Source organism: Athene noctua, chromosome 2, assembly GCF_965140245.1.
Source record: "Athene noctua chromosome 2, bAthNoc1.hap1.1, whole genome shotgun sequence".
NCBI lineage: Eukaryota > Metazoa > Chordata > Aves > Strigiformes > Strigidae > Athene > Athene noctua.
Window position 1 is genome coordinate 120658661 of NC_134038.1, and position 18089 is coordinate 120676749.

At 34.8% G+C, this 18089-nt stretch overlaps 1 protein-coding gene across 1 annotated transcript in view; it reads left to right on the forward strand.

The window, feature by feature from the left end:
• Nucleotides 1-18089, forward strand: part of ODAD2 (outer dynein arm docking complex subunit 2) — an 88606-nt gene that overhangs the window by 25670 nt on the left and 44847 nt on the right. The window contains exons 10-15 of the mRNA XM_074897964.1: nt 4137-4283; nt 4568-4777; nt 4939-5175; nt 6525-6635; nt 7150-7304; nt 10729-10971. Of these exons, the coding sequence (XP_074754065.1) occupies nt 4137-4283; nt 4568-4777; nt 4939-5175; nt 6525-6635; nt 7150-7304; nt 10729-10971 (1103 nt within the window). The remainder of the gene's footprint in view (nt 1-4136; nt 4284-4567; nt 4778-4938; nt 5176-6524; nt 6636-7149; nt 7305-10728; nt 10972-18089) is intronic.

Consider the following 18089-nt stretch of genomic DNA (forward strand, 5'->3'; position numbering starts at 1 on the left):
ATGGAGAAGTAACTACTTCCATGCATGTTAAAATTTATGCTGTAAGTACTGCAAGACTTACTGTAATGATAATTTCAAGAAACAAAAAATAACTGTTGAAACCATCAGTAATCTTATTTTGTAGAACTGTTGCTTCAGCACATATGAAAAATATATTTTTTAAAAGAAAACCATAATAAAGTGGTGTGTGCATTTTTGGAGCTGAAGAAATTAAATGCATATATTTTATATGCAGTTCTATTTTTTATTTAATGTAAGAAATTAAAATCTATTTTTTAAAAACCGAGTCCATATCAAATGTCATATGCCAACCATTATACATGTAAGATAAGTGAATTATGAGTTATTGTTATGTATAAATGTAGTTTCACTGTAGGAGAAGCACTCCTCAAATGAAGAGACATTGTTTGTCAGGTGAGCAATATACTTCTTACAATTATGTAAAATAATAAAAAGACAAGTTTTCTCTTTAAACACCTGTTGCAAAATTTTTATAATACAAAGCAAAGTAAATCTCAAAGTCTAAGCTATATGAAAAGACCACAGATTTCAGAAAAGGACAGCTGTTAGTCCTTTTGAGGTACAAAATGTTCTGTGTAGTTTTATAATCATATCTTACAGATTTTTTAAAGAATTATTTAGGGTTTGATATATGTGGATAAAATGATTTCTCTAGGAAAACATTTGAGAAGTTTAACTATTTTATTCCCTAAGACATAGTTTCAAAATAGATCAGAATATGTTCTTAAAGCAAAACACATTTCATTTTCTTCTGAAGTCAATTTAATAACAATGATTAACAAAAGATTAAAAAAATCGTAGGAATCTTTCTTTAGGACTGTCTATATTACACATGTTAAAAAATACCTTTAATCAGTTTTCTGTGGGGAAATCCTGTGGATATCTATTGTTACAAGAAACTTAAGTAAAAATTATTTATGAAGCACCATCCACGTACACTTAATTGATTAGCAGAAGTGTTTTTTCTGCTGTAAGTTACTGATCTGAAACTTTATATTTTTCTCCCATTCTGTTTGGATGTATTTCCTTCATCTGTTGAAGACCATGTTAAATTTAAAGACCTTTTAACTGTATTTGTCTTACTGTTTCTATTTCCATTTAAGATATATGCTGCAAAAGTTCTGGTTTTATTAGATCTACTTGTTTCATATTAGCGAACATCACTCAGTTTTTCAGTCTTTATGTATTTCAGTATTATACGCACAATTTAGCAAAATGTTTTGATCTGGAAAGGGTTGGCTCAAAGTCCTTTACAGTTTCAAAACTGTCATTTGAAAGAGATGGGCTTGGGCAACATAGTTCAGATCTGGATGGGATCCAAAGCTTCCCCGGAATTCAGAGGCATGTGGGAGGTGGATACTGTAGTTTGATTTACTAGGTGCTCTAAGTTGTAACTTCCACGTTAGCACTAGTTGGCATTGCTCATGCACTCCAGCTTCTGTTGCAGCTACACCATAGCTCAGCTCTCCTAATTTCTGTGCAGCTGGGTTTATTCCTGATTTGTTTAATAGTAGATCTATATTATAGGTTCGAAAGAATCCACTGTTATCATATGGTTTAACTTTCTATGTACCATAGGGTATTTCTTTGATCTTTTCCTTACTTGTAGTCTAGTAGCTGTGACTGAAATAGAGCTTATCTTTTAGAAAAGCATCCAACCTTGACTGAAAAATTTCCACTGCTGGAAAACTTATCGTTACTCTAAGTAGTTTGTTCCAAAGGGTAATTAACCATACAGTGGAAAACTTGCACATCTCAATTTTAGTACCTTTAACTTCACATCATCAAACCTCTGTCCTATACTGTAGAGCTCTCTGTGATCACATTCCTATTCCTCATAGATTTATTTATTCACTATGAATAAATCATAATTTATTTTTTAATATACTAAACAGCTCTTCTCATGTCTTAATGCAACTATTTTTGAGACTTATGCTAATTTTTATTTCACTTCTCTGAATCATCTGCATATTTTCACTTTTTTTTAGAACTGTAAAAAGGAAAATTAGACACAGAATTTCAGTAGTAGTTGCACAAGTGACTTAAGAGATAATACCTATGTTCCTATCCAGCACTTGCAGTTATACGTCCCAGAATTCATCCTTTTAAGTAACTATTACACTTTAATCTCAAATTCATATTCAACATCCCAAGTCTTTTTATGTGCTCTGGTTTCCAGGATAAAACTTCTACATTGAAATATATACTATTTTCATTATTTGTAAGTGTATAACCTTAAATTTAGACATAAAAGAAACTGTGTTTGGCATCAATTCTCATTTTCTCATTTGCTGTTTTATTGCCCTCTTAGTAAGTTCTTTAGCAGTTTGTCACAACTGGCACTGAATCATCATATCATCAACAAACTTTGTCACATAACTAGTCCTTCCATTTTTCAGGGTGTTTATGAGTATGTTGAATTGGGTAACTTCAACACAGATCCATGGAACTCCACTAAATCACATCCCTTTATTGAACTGACTCTTTGTTCCTATCCTCGGTTTCCTATCCTTTAGTCATTCTTTTCAATCCATTCAGTGACCTTTCCTCTTACAATACAGTGGCCTATTTTCTTTAAAAGCTATCAGGGAGGGACTTTGTCAAAATCTTTATGGATCCCAGTTAGGCATATCAAGTAGATCACCATTGCCATAAGCTTGTTAAGTTTTGTTAAGGTAGAACTTCTCTTAACAGATTCATGGTGACTCTTAAGTATACATATTGTTGCAAGAACATCATATTTAGACAAATGTCCTCTAATTCTGTTCTTTGTTACAGTCCGCCAACTTGTCCATCATGGCCATTTGACTAAAAGGCCTTGGATAACGCTTGAACTCTTTTCAGAGTTGACATCACATTTGTTTTTTCCCAGGACATCGGTAAAAGGGCAGTTTGAAGTGAGAGGATACATGCCACTCCCACTGAATCAACTATTTTACCCTGTTTCCTTTATAAGTGAATACTATGTGATAATGGCAAATTATTATTGTTCACAACATCAGGGCTTTTTTATAAAAGTTTTCTACAGTGGTGTCAATTTCAGAAAAATCCTCTGAAGTGTCCATAATGGAAGATTCCCACTAGAATCTCTTTGGCTTCTTCCAGAGTGAATACCAGTGCAAAGGATGCAGATAGCTTCTCTGCAATGTCTGTGTCTTCACTGTGTGTTCTTTTGTTACCCATAGACAGTCATACAGCACTTGCAATACTTGACTGCCTAATTTACTAGTCCATTCACAGCAAGCCATATTAGTCATTTGTCACCTGTGCTATTCACCTTTACTTCAATATTTATGCCATTCGCAGACTTTATCAGTAATTCAATTTCTTACTATAACTGCATTATTTAACACCATAGAATCAAAATAACCTAACATGTTTCTTCTTTAGTAGTAGTTTTACTAGAACTATTTTTTTGCCAATTATCAGGCCTAGCATAAAGGACACAGCCAGCATAAAGATGAACCAATAACCAAATTGTATTTGATACAAAAGGGTCAGTACATGGGTGAGCACTGGGGGTACAAACAAGTCAGTCAGATTATACATAATCAACATCAATCCCACTGACCCCAACAACAACACTGCACGACCAACAATGGGTGGAATAAATGGTGAAATGCTGTCTCACATAGAAGTGACAGGAGGCAACCGAGTCAACAAACCAAACACATAAGACCAAGGAAGCCACATAATGAATCTCTACACAACCTGTATCTATAAAAGCCAGACCTGACTGGAGCCCAGTCCCAGGGAGGCAGGAGCTCCTTCCCCAACAGGAAACTGCACAGTGCATCCACCTCACAGACAGACACTGCCTCTTCCTGCAAGTGGTCCCAGCTTTTATCCCTTAGTGGGACCCCTGACCCTTGTTTACTTTATGTGTGACACCTGGGGCTCATTTACCCAATGGCTCTCCCTGCCAGGCCGGCCGCACCCTGGAGGGAAGCCTAAAGGGAAACTCACCCCCTCTTTGTGAAAGGCTGTGGGAATCGTCCATATGTCAGCCTTAATTTGGGGCTTGGGGTTGAAACCCCAGCATTTCACTAGTACAAGAGATTAAGTTTTATACTGAATGCACTTTACACATTTGTTAGTTATTTGCTTTATTTTAGGGAGGGAATCCAACAGCTACTGTAATTGCATTGTGTTCGATGAGAGATTTCAATCTGGCTCAAGAGACTTGTCAGATGGCCATCAGAGACATTGGATGTCTTGAAGTGTTAATTAATTTACTTGATACAGAAGAAATTAAATGTCAGGTAAGTAGCTTTGTTGAATAGAGCAATGAATATGCATTTTCTGCTAGAATATTGTTTTCAGTTTTCAAAGTTGTATAGTATAACAAAATTTGATTTCTTATGTCTGTATTTTCTCAATTTCTAGGATTTTTTAGAAAAAAATCTATCTTTGACTTTCAGTTCCCTTTTTTCCTTCTGATTCAATTTAGAAGATAAAATGTTTTAGACAACCCTGCACTTTAAGTAATTTTTCTGTTTATGTATACTTAAATAATGTTTAACACGTGTTATCTTCCATTATTTAGATTGGTTCATTAAAAATTCTGAGGGAAATCAGTCAAAATACACTGATCAGACATGCAATTGCAGATCTTGGAGGCTTACAGATCATGGTGAAAATACTGGACTCTCCAGATAAAGATTTAAAATGTTTGGCAGCTGAAACAATTGCTAATGTTGCTAGATTTCAACAAGCACGAAGGACAGTAAGGCAGCATGGAGGAATCAAGAGACTCGTAAGCAGACATTAAAATTTGAACCCTTGTTATATGCGTATTTTTGTCCAAAAAATATGTCGTGTTGTGTATATGATTCTTGCGGTAGTGTTTACCATCATTAAAAGCAGTATAATATCAAACTTCCCTGTACATAATGAGAAAAATGGGGTTTTTTTTAGGTTGGGCTGTTGGAATATATTTCAGTGGGATCAGCCAGTCTAACACCATACCAAGCAAAAGATACTGAAATAGCACGCTGTGGGGCTTTGGCACTCTGGAGCTGCAGCAAAAGCACCAAAAATAAAGAAGCAATCCGTAAAGCTGGTGGCATTCCATTATTAGCTAGATGTCTCAAATGTTCACATGCAGACATCTTAACCCCAGTAGTGGGGACATTACAAGAATGTGCCTCAGAGGTAAGTAAACGCATATAGCTAAATTATTTCTAATCATTAAACAACTGGTTAATAAAAGGAAGAATTATGTTTAACTGTCACTTAAACCAGGGCAGTTAGGCAGTTATCCCATCAGGAAAGTAGATGCTTTGTGTAATCAGAGTGTTTTTGAGAAGGTCACAGCTTGTAATGATGTAAAGACCACATATTTTTTATTTAAAAGGCTAGGAGCAGTTTGTGAAAGAAAATATATAGGAATGAAATCCTTAATCAGTATCATTTTTTTTCATCATACTTGACAAATTTGGTGACTTGACAATGCTATATTCTATTTAATTAGTACATTTAAATTCTACAGAACTAACCTACAGGTGGCCAAGAAGATCCAATGCAGTGCAGGGCAGTGTGGTTTACAATGTCCTTGTGAATTGGGTAAGATGGTGTGTGACTGATTGCAAAAAGAAGAAAGGAATATATGTGATTTTCCTACAGATTTCCTTGTCAGGTTTCACAACTTTCAGTATATTCCATTTTTAAATTTGAATACAAGTATTTTTTACTATTTCCATATGATTGGTTATTTCTCCATTTGTGGAACCATATTTGAAATGAAGGAGTACTTAAGGTAAAAAAATATATGTAAGTTCTCCTTGTGAATTCGAGGCATGGAAGACATTTTTCAAAAAATTTTACATTATAAAACACTGTGTGTTTTCAAAATTAGCTTATTGACCTACACAAGTTTATGCATGCTCCACAAGACAGCAACCTGACAGATTTTCACTTTGGTAAGTCTATACTGAGAAGGTGAAGTTTCTGAGGATTTCTTGTCTAGCCATATTTGGAAATAACCACAGATGTTTCCCCTCACTTAATAATGGTCCCTTGTTACAATGCTTGTGGGTTAAAATTTGGAAGAAAAGATCACAAAAAAATTTTAATTCTATGAACATGTTTCTCTAACCTTGTTCTAGGAATAGATCTTTTGTTTTGGCTGCTGGCTCTTGATGAAGTGAGTGGGTACTTCTTGATCCCATTCTGAAGCATCTTTTTTTTTCCTTGGCTCTGAGCAGGGAGTCTGGATACTTTTCAGAGTACTCTGAATTCTGTTTAAGCCAGGTGGCTACAAAATAGGCATTGCAGCACCTGGTTTCACAGGTGATTTGAAGATCGCTGCAGAGAATTTATGTATTTGATGAACTTCGAGAACATTAATAGTATTTTCAAGGCAATGCAGATGACTTGTGCTTAAAAAAAAATAGAAGGCTTCTCAATACCAAAGCCTAGAATTGTAGCACTGCATTATTATTGTGAATAGTGTTATTAATTGTTAATGTACAGGATTTAAAAGATGCAGTTTATCTTTTTAGCCAAGTTACAGACTTGCAATAAGGACAGAAGGAATGATTGAGAGCCTTGTGAAAAATCTGAGTAGTGAACATGAGGAGCTTCAGATGCATTGTGCAAGTGCCATATTTAAGGTAATTTTATTATTATAATCAATCAGTAGATCAGAGCCAGGATTAGCTCTTTGTTTTCATGTGGCTGTCAGTTTTAATATTTCTTAGTTTTACTATTTCTCTAATGTGTAAAAAATTACTTCATTAAAATGTTGATGGTCTTTGGGTAATTCCTTTGAGAATATTTTAGCTGCCTATTTAATACTGTAATTCAATTTCTACTTGCTTTCCTTGTGTGTAAGCTCTAAACTGAACAGGTAACCAATTCAGAGAGGCAGGGCATACTGTGCAAACAGCTGCTTTGTTTTTTCATGTTTGTGTGGCCACAAAGTGGACAATGTGACAGTATAAGCACTGCTGCAAATACAGTAGTGGTTTACTGTGAAACTTTCATAGTGAGTTGTTTGCAAAATCAGATAATTTAATAAAATATTTATGTTTTCTTTTGTATTAACTTTTACTAGCTGCAAGATAATACCCCTAGCTTTTGGAGACATCATTTTACTTAATATGTAAATTTAATTTTTTTGTATAGTGTGCAGAAGATAAAGAAACACGTGACCTGGTTAGACAGCATGGAGGTCTACAGCCACTGTCTGTTCTGCTTGGTAACTCTGAAAACAAACAACTTTTAGCAGCTGTGACAGGAGCAATCTGGAAATGTGCAATCAGTGGAGAAAATGTGTCCAAGTAACAATTTAATTTTACAAACATTTATTACATTATCATGTTTTGATTTTATGGGCCTCTATTGTTTTCAAAATTGTTATGTCATAATTCTTAAAAAAAAATATAATCAGTTGGGCTTTTAACTTAGGTTTTATAATACTTTAAAAATTGCCACCTGACCTTATCAGAGTACAGTGGAGACAGTGTTAAACAGTGTTAAGTTCTTAGAATCTTAAGAGTCAGTGGGGACAATTGGTGCCTCTAAAGAGTAGTTATGATATAGGACACTGAGTCAGAGGTGTACTAGCACATACTAAATGTCTGACATGGGTGTATCTGATATCCCCACTCCTCTCTGTAGTTTACAGACCGGAACCACTGCTGCGTGATAGAGTAGTTAGCACACTTAGCTTTTTTAGGTCAAGAGAGACGGAGAGGAAATTATCTCGTTTTAGGGTAGATATCTAATACATATTAGGTCCACCTCCTTTAGAAATATACTGGAATCTAGGATAATTAGCCAAGATGCCTCTCTTCTTGACTACGAAGAGTCTCAGAAAAGTAGGTTAGTCTGGACACTCAGCTTCTAAATAAGTGGAAATAACTGAAAAGAGTCCTACCATAGGTACCTGTAACCTCCCAGTATCAGGGTCCTGAGTGATTATCTGAGAATGTGGCAGCAGGAGTTATCACCCTCTGCCTTTCATGGTACAGCTTAATGATTGAGAATACTTGACCCCCTCATCTAAAATTCATTTATCTTATTTATACACCTTACCTCAAAGGAAAGCTGCTCCACTGGAGTATGTGCTAGTTTTCATGCTGAAGTTATGTTGCTCTGTACAGAGGAATGTAAGATTCCTAGACTGGAAGGAATATCGGTAAGAGGTGACTTCTTCCTGCAGCCCTAATTTTAGTGTATTTTGCTGGACAAACAGATATGATAGATAACTGCTGTATAAAAATCAGAAAGAATTCCAGTAATAAGGGTTTACAGTCTGGCTTTTTACTGTCCTAAATGACTTCCTAAACTGTTGACATACAGAACCATAGTCTTTGCATACTCTACTGCAGTCCTACTGCTTTTTGCATTCTTGATTGCACAGTAACCTGACTTTTCAGAAGGTTATATCCTTTTTTTTTTTTTTTTGTGGGCTTTGGGTATCTGCACAGAGGCATCCTGGTTCTGGATCAATCAGTGATGAGATGGACTGAATGGCTCACTATATACTAGTAAACTAAACAGGGCCAAACCTTTCAGGGTTCAGGCACTATGTTATGATTATCCATACTGTTTAACTGCTAGCACAGTCCCTTGCACTGTCTGTGCCAGCAAGTGCTCTCCAGACAATGCCCAGACACTCCTTGGGAACAGTGCAGGCAACAGATTGCTTCCATTAGGCAGAATGGGTGAGGCCACCCTGAACTGCGAGGATATGAGATTTTAGCCATATGGATGCTATGTTGTGCTTCTTGTCCTCAGGGCTAGAGAATGAGCCCTTGCCTGTTTTATTTATTAGTATAGCTGTAGCCAGTAATTCTGTCCAAATGCAAACAGATTTTTGCTGGGCTACTCATGTATCTTTGGCAAGTGCTTGACACTCCATGAAGGTTACCAGCCAGGCATAGCTCCAGGTTTGAGCTGAATTCATGTATTATGTAGTGCTGAGTCTGAAAAAGTAAACCCTATCCAATCTCAAGATGGAGGTCACTACAGAACAGGGAGGGAGGATAATACAGGAACACATAAGTAGATCTGGAAGGATGAGCTTGAGTCTGGCATGAAGCTAGAACTAACAAACCCTGTTGGTTCCTGCAGGGCCACTTAATTATCCTCAAACTACTCCACTGTATTTCCTATACCTGAACATTGCTGAGATGTTGTGCTGTCTCAGGAATGAGCTGATACAGGTGCCTGGGCCTGATTAGCTCAAATTCCAGTTTGCGTGCAAGCAGCCGTACTGCTTCTGGACACAAGATGGCCCGAGCCAACAGCTCTGTCAGTGTAGCCTGCCCATTGCAGAGCCAGCTCATACTGTTCCATCTGTGAAGCAGTTAATACGCAACAAAAATAAAGTAGCCAGAGAACATTAAGGGATTTTTAAAACATAGTTTCCTTGCTTTATTGCTCTTTTTTCATGCTGTTGGTGTTTTCTCTTGGAAAAATAAAAAAAAAATAAAAAAATAGGGATACTTCCAAATTACAGTGAACAGAGAGAGGAAGATTCCTTTTCAAGCAAAGGCCTGAATCTTGAAAAATGAAAGTTTCTTATTTCTCAGTTACTTCAATTGTCATACTGATAAACCAGTTTGGAAAGATTAACTTGTATTGAAACAGTTCTAGTTCAAAATCTCAAAAATACTGTTTTTTGTATGAAAAAAGCCACATGTACAACTAATTCATGGAAAATACAGTGTATTTGAAGCTCAGGTAGGCAATTCCAGGAGCTAGAGGTCATGGGGGAAGCACAAATGAGAACTCTGTGCCCTCAGAGAAATTATCTCTTTAGGGGAGGAATTACGTGTATTTACACAAAAGTATAAATCAAAGCATAATTATTAGATAATATACAGGTTAGATCTAGCTTGATATACCAAGTGGAGTAATCAAGGTGTATCACAGAAAATATGTGAAATGAAGATACAGTATCTGCTAAGTTATGTGCAAAATAAATTTAGATGACCCTAGTACTGAGGAATGAAGTCCTGTTCTGAAAGATGAACTTCCAAGGTTTAGCACACATCTGTTTATAGGATAGGACCCCCAGGATTTTTAAAAACGTGTTTTATTCTCAGTATCGGAAGTGCTATGAAGAGTGAAAGAAGTCTTAATGTAACAGTCAACTCAAATTTCTGTCAACTTATTTCTTAATTTTAAAATGGTATCTAATATAGTACTACAGAAGTATAGTAGAACTATAGGTCTGACCTTAGGAAAATGCACATATTCGGCCTGAACTAAGTATAGAACTGGTCAGGGCCAACTCTCTAAAGACTAACATTTAGTGAAAAGTAAGCGTCATCCTTTGGTCCAGAGATGTAGAGGAAGGTCTGATACACTACTACATTAGCTATTGTTGACAGGAAGAAGTACTGGAAGTTAGGATGCCACAGTACTTGCCAGTCTTCTAGTATGTTTTCAGCTATTTATAGATGTTGCATCCACATGTCAAGTCTTAAAAAACCTTCAAACTACTCTTCAGATTCCTAGACAGCTAAATTAGAGAAGTGTATTGAAAAAGGTAGATTAAGAAATTCTGCTGTATGCCACACTTTCAAGACCTGATTGGAATAGTTTACCTGTATTGTGATTTTTTTTCAACGAGATAATTTACATACAAAAATTCAACATTGTACTTCAATTATAATGACACTTTTATTATGAAAGTAAACTTATTTTCAGTATGTTACTATTATAAGAACTTTGGTTTTATTGCTTTTTTAGATTTCAAGAATATAAAGCTGTAGAAGCTTTGGTAGGACTGCTTACTGATCAGCCTGAAGAAGTCCTTGTAAATATTGTCGGAGCACTGGGAGAGTGTTGCCAAGAGCCAATAAATCGAACTATCATCCGTAAATGTGGTGGAATACCACCTCTAGTGAAGTTACTTACTGGAACTGATCAGGCACTACTTGTGAATGTCACCAAAGCAGTGGGAGCTTGTGCATCAGAACCTGAAAATATGATGTATGCTGTTCATATTTGTTTGTACCATTTTAAATACTGAAAAAGTATTTTTTTTAGTAATTCTGTCACAAATATAGTCAATGCTAATCTGACTTAAAATGATATTTTATTTTTTGTTTTCCACAGGGCTGCAAAATGTGCTCTCTATATATATATTTAAAAAATTCTTTAAGAAAATATATAAAACGTAGAGCTTTTGCATTTTTTGGGAAAATTAAAGAAACCCAGTTTACTAAAGGTTTATCTGAAGTTAAAATTCAAAGTTACAGAGCACCATTTTAAAGTGCTGTATGATAGGTACCTGTTTTGCCTTCACCTTTTACATCTGTTCTCAAATCATAAATAATAGCCTTAATTAGAGAAAGTAATTCTAAAAGGAAATGTTCACATTTACTGCCATGAGAAATAATTTGAAAATTTTTAGAGTATTCTTTGTATTTGATCTGTTTTGTCACTCTCCATAATTTCTTTTATGAATTCAGACTTTTTTTGGACACTTTTCTCCCCTCTTATTGCTTTGCAAAACCAAAGAAAAAAACTGTCTTTTTACTGAGAGAGTTGCTGCCCTCTTTGATTTTGTGATGTAGATTTGTACAACTTACAAAGATCCTTGAGTTTTATGATTAAGTGTTCCAGTTAAATGTTGAGTTCGGTATTTACTGTGCTTACTATTCCCTAACAGGGATATTTACCTCAAGATTCTTGGCATATTTCCCTCCTTATACATAAGGAAGGTCAGAAAGAGAGTTTTATTAAGCTCCTCCTGTTCTGATTTGCATAATTCACTTGATATTCATATAGCAGTGCAGGGAATTCTTTTCCTGAATAGGGCCTTTGTTTTCATGCTTTGGCTGTCACCCAGTGGCAAAAGGCTAGATGGTACACAACAGTAAACATGGGTTGTATGAACAGTTAGCATGTAACATAAAAGTGTAAAGAAATGAAATCACTTTCACAACATAGCACACTAAAAATCAGCCTTTAGAGTAATGTATTAACCCAACAGAATTAACATTGTAAATCAACTGAGAAATTTAAATGCCAATAAATATACATTGTTTGTTTATAAAACCTTAGACATATTCCAGTCCTCAGGACTGTCACTTGTAGTATCCATTACAGATAGGTTCAAACTGGAATGTGGTCAGTATAAGTACAAAAAATAACGGAAGTTATAATTGTGATAGAACAAAGTCCATCTTGTTTTTAAGTAGGAGAGAGTACAGGTTGTTTGGGATAAAATTTTGTACTTTGCAAAGAGTGGACAAAGGAATCATGTTTAATTTGAAAAAATTCTTTATTGAATGTTCTCGACTTTAAAAATGTTTTGTAAAATATTTTAAAACATCACCAAGTAAGCAAGATCTTAGATCAAGAGTAGAACATACTTTTTACTACTACAAAAAAATCCTGTTACACAGAAATTATTATTATCAGCATGACTCTGACATGTATCTGATACATTGTGCTAGTTAGACTTGTAGTACTAGAAGAGATAATGCTGTTGTGTTCTCTCAAGTTGTTATTCACCCAGGTGTGGATAAATTTGATATCAATACAGCTAAATATTTAAAAACAATGCTTAGTTAAAACATTGACACCAGTACAACTGTTTACATGTTTAAATTATTTGCTTGGTTTTGTGCTCTGCCTCTCATAGTGTTAAGAGCACTTAAGAGCACACCCTTACTGCCCGCCCCCCCCCCCCCCCCCCCTTCCCGCCCCAAGACATCCATTCCTCTCCCTTCTCCTCCTCTCAGACCAGTGCAGCAGGAGTTGAAATTGTAGCTACTCATCCAGACTGTTTTCCTCCCTTTTGGGAAGAGTAAGTCACCAAAGACAAGAAGGATGCATAGTCTGCAGCATCACTTTGTTTCATTTACAGAATTTGGGACTAAATAAGTAGCCTTGTTAGAAACTACTGTGGAGTTCATTCTCTTTCTGTAAACATTTTCTGAAGTTCTTAAACAAAAGGACACGTCTTAATAAGGGTGTGGAGATGTGCCAAGATTGTTTTCTAGGAAGAAGCAAAGCCAAGCTACTTGCAGCCTGTAAGTGTGTGCAGGTGATGAGAACTTCCTATTGCAGGTTGATACTTAGCTGTTTCTGGTCTTCCTGGTTCATCTGGCTGGATCCCTATTACATTAGTTGTTTCATAATCACTTATTCCTCAGAATGGCTTGACATTCTAAGAGATCAGTTGTTCTCCAGTATTGGCTTTTCTGCTGACAGTTTTGGCTGGCAGGGCTTGAGGCTTTTTTTCTTTGTCATCTGGTATGGGCAAACATTGTTTAAAGAATTACTTTTTTAGTTTGGCACTACCGAAACTCTGAAAAATCTATTTTTTTTTTTCTGAATTCTACTATCTTTGACTTTCATTATTTATTAGAAACCCAGAACAAAGCAGGAAAATGTAAAAGCAGTATCAGGCCCTCATAAGGATTGAGAATTTTCAGATATATTGTTACATTTTATTAGCTGCATATGTATTTAACAAAGTGTGGCTTAGAGACTAAATATTCAGTTGAGCAGTCTTCTATTTTGAATGTGGTTATACTTGCAGCAGTAGGTATGTGGAAACCATACAGACAGAGAGTGGAGTTCAGGTAGTTTCTGTGAATGATTTGAGAGTATGTAATGAAGAAGGTGGGATTAATATAAGAAATAAAATATTATGGATTATAAAAACCTGAGAGTGTTCTATGAAGCAGTGCAGTTAACTTCTGAGGAAAATATTGTATGTTTATCATATGTTCCAAGGAGGAAGCCTGCACTGACAAAGAGAGACTAGTAAATTGACATACGTGAATCTACAGCTTCTATTTGCTTTTATATATTTTCTCTGCCATATTTCCTAGTTGATGCTATCTTCTACAGCTACTGAGTGGAAAGCAAAATCGTGTTTCTGCACTAAGCCTTTACTTTAAGGCAACTTTAAGCAATTAAGTGATTCTTACTGGCTCTATTGAGCTATGCAAAATAAAGAACAGCAGCCAGCTTCTCTCACAGCAATAAATAAGTTGACTTATCTTAAAAAAAGCTTAACTCTGTGACTGAACTTCTTTACTATTATGTAAACAGTGTGAAACTGTTCTCCATACTCAGTCTGCTGCAGAGCTACTGACAGAGATGCTACTGCACATCTTTTATGTATATTTGTCTTTCTGAGGAACTTCTAACAAGATACTCTCTTTCTCTTACTAAAAACAGGACTAGTGCTTATTCTTTAACTGCCACTAACTAGATTTTTTATTTGCCCTTTTCATTTGAAAACCTATAGACTTCATCCCTAGCATTCAAAGTCAAGGGTTTAGAATCTTATAAACTAAAATGTACAATTATTTTAGCTAAACAGCTGGAGTTTGAGTCATTGGTATATAATTCTATTTATCAAAGCAGTCCACAGCAACTAGTGAAAGTTTTAAGAAACACGCTAAATTGTGGTTTCAAAAAAGATGATATTAGATTCTGCCAGAATTAAACCCTGTAATCGTACCAGTGAGCACAATACAGAGTCAGTATAACTTTGTTTATTTGTATTTGTGGTCTAAATTGGCAGGCAATTAAACTGGAGTTCTCAAAAGTTCTGGCAAATAACGCTGTAACAGAGAAAGATGATAGATATGACAAACACATGTCTAGGCTGTGTGTATGTTTGTGTGTTTAAGCAATTCATGTTGAAGTTTCTACTGGAAATGTTCAATATTAAGTTTGAATTTAAAAGATAAATACTATTTCAGATTAACAGCTTTGCTCGTTTCAGATATATAAAAGAAAGCAAAGTAAATTTCTAGAATTGTGACCCACGTCTTGCACAGACATCTCATGATCAGTGATGTCATGGTATCAAGGTTCTTAAATGAAATAATGTGAAAAGTCTTCATGAAAAAACTGTTGACCTATAGACATCCAACAAAAGTAATTAAAAAAAATTATCTTGTTAAATCGTCTGCACTGGTCAAATAGCAAATACCAATTCACTATAATTCAGACATACCAGTAATCTCTGAATTTTAATTGCAATAAAATTATTTGCCCATAAAACATATTCTGTATACGCCATGCATCAACTATTCCATGTGGAAACCAGGAAGATATTTTGCTCATACACCTTGCAGTTGCCTTTTTGTAGGTGTGATGTCAGCTGCATGATCTCTGCTCTAATCATGTCTGTCCAGCACAGGAATGCATGGTATGAGCACCTCTTCATTTCAGCTATTTCTAACTGCCCATACATCTATTTTGGGTTATTTTGAGGACCAGAATAATCTACACTTTGTTCTAAATTGTATCAGTGATCAAATAAGAACAGTCTACAACAAGGCACAGAGCTTTGAATCAGAAGAGGTGGCAGCTGGATATCTTGGTCCAGGTCTATTGTGAGATGCCTCTGCTATGTTAAGGTATAGAGCCACAGTAGTTCAGGCTCTTGCTTCTAACTTTGCATATTTATATATTGTTATGTATAGTGAAGCATGAGATGGCAATTACCTATAATAAAGTTTGCATTTCTACTTCAGGTGACTTTCATGCCTGTTAACATTTTCACTATTAATAGTGTTCTGTACATTAGATACATTACATACGTGCAGTTCAGCTATTCTATAAAGCAGTTAAGTTTTTGTACTTTAAAATATTAAATATTAAGACATTTTTATATGAACTAAATATCGTATTATTTCAGCTTTTACGAGATTCCCTTCAGCTTTCAAAAAAAATGTTCTGCATCTTTATTAAAAGACCTGTCCTTTAACAGTCCCTAAGTGGTTGCTTAATCCAGATTTAAATGTAGTTTAATTTTATCATCATAATGTCAACAAGTTATAAAATATATCATTTAAGTGACTGTAACCACAGAGTGACGAATACAGTAGCTATGGATGAATACAGAATTGAATGCCAACCAAAGTAAATTTTAAGGTATTGCTTGTATTAATTGTGGTAAGTAACTTTATTACAGCATCTGTTAATAATGGTATAATAAATTTTGGGAAGAAAATTAGGTACAAAAGCAAATCATAGTATTGTTTAGCATTATGCCATCAGAGCTGAACTTTTCAAGATTACATCTCTTTATTTGTAAAGAATCATAAACGTACATTTTTGTCCACTTTAAAAAGGAATTTTCACACAGAAAGGAAACTAATGTCTAAGCACTTTTATAAAGGAAACATTTTTCAGGGCCATTTATTTAGTGTTCTTTTTGCTTTCATGGCAGATATGCTAATTTCTTAGCCATTTTCTTCTGCTACACTGTGCAGTAAGACCATAGAAAGATAAAAAATTGAAATCTTTAGCAATACTTTCTCAATTGACAAATATCTAATCTCAGAAAGATGAAAATAAAGGTGTTTGTGCTTGTATGGTTGATTACATAATGATAATTCTTCCAGTATCAGAATTTAAGAGCATCATTCTTGTATGTAGAGTTCTCGTCATTTGAGTTAATCTAGTGTGACTGAGAGAAAGCAGTAATCAGTGATGAACAATATAATGTAGAGATTTGTTTGTTTAGTCTGTTTTTAAATTTGATTTTATACACGTTGAATGGATGGAAAACTACACTTTCAGATACTTTGAGCCATTCTGTTGGGTTTAAGACAACTGGTCTTTCTGGTCATCAAGTAAAAGGCAAAACTCTAGAAAATAAGCCATAGCGTGAGGCTAGTTTACCTTGAAACGCTGAAGAGAAGACAAGAAAAATGAAAAGAAAATGAAAGTAAACTTTAAATTGAAAAGGAAACTTTAAAAAAAAAAAAGAGGAAAGATAAATCAGCCTAGAGGCTGTTTTTTTAAATGTGGTGGAAAAATCTGAGCTCAGTGTTTGGCTTCTATCTCTTGATTTTTATATACTGGTTGGAGCTGGGTCATTTATATTTAGCCCCTCTTGGGAGGAAGTACCTCATGTTGGTAAATGGTCAGTACTCCGCTTGACTAGAAGAAAGATTCATGGGTCCTTTTTTAATTAATTCCAATATAGGAAAAAATTCCTTGTGCTTTCTGAAATGACAGGAAAGTAATGTTAAAATTGCTTAAAAGTATTTGGGGTTTGGAGGGATTGAAAAGCTTGTTTTGAAGCTTTTACTGAAGTCATCCTTACTATGTGAACATATACATGTAATTGTATAGTTTGTGATTAAGACTTCTGAATTTGTCCTTTGATGATTTTCTTGCACTTGATTTGGAGCTATGTAAAATAAGATATATTAAGATTAGCAGATCTTTAAAGATTTATAGTGTCTCACCTTAACAGTAGCCTTGTGCAAAAAGTATTATTTTGAAAAGCATAGTTGTTTAACCAGTTTGCATAAAGGTGTTCTGAGTAAAATCCTTGGTTATTTTAGACAGAATTCATGTCCTTAATTATTTTTTTCTGCCTCAAATGAGGATAGGATTACATACAAAGCTGATTATAATAATTAGTTTAAAAATTTCCTGGCAAACCTATATATATATTGAACAAAAATGAGATCTTTTATCTAATGTTTTTAAGCTCAATCTGTATTTAAATTTCTCTTATATTTACAATTAAAGATGTAGACTCATTTTATACAATTCAGTTCTTACTTTTGAGGTTAGACAATGAAGGCGTACTTCCTTTATATTCAGCGCATCTGCTTTGGGTTTAAGATATCTTTTTGAAAAAAGGCATGTTTGTAAAGGCTGTTAAGTTTTGTTTGACCTTCCTTTCTGTTTAAAGTATTCACTGGACCTTCGCGTGAAGTTGTGATCCTCAAGACTGATTGATATGTAAACATAACACAGATAGTGTAGAGATGATTCTGATGATAACTCATTTTTCAACTAGTGACGAAGATACTTTGATTACAGTGTGTTTAAGTAATTATAACACAGTGTTCAGTGTTAGTCTTGTTGGTAAGGAACACATGGGGAAACAAGTTAAACATTATTCGTGCCCAACAAAGGATGTACTGTGGTGTGACCATTTTAATTTCTAATGCTAGATTAGAAACATAGTATTTTAAAATATGTCATAGACTAAGGTAAATACATTAAGCATAGACTGAATAAAAAGTTAAGTACATAGTTTTCGGCATAAATATTTGTTTTGGAAAGTATTTGTTACTATATGAAAGAAGCCAGTATGCTTGAATTCA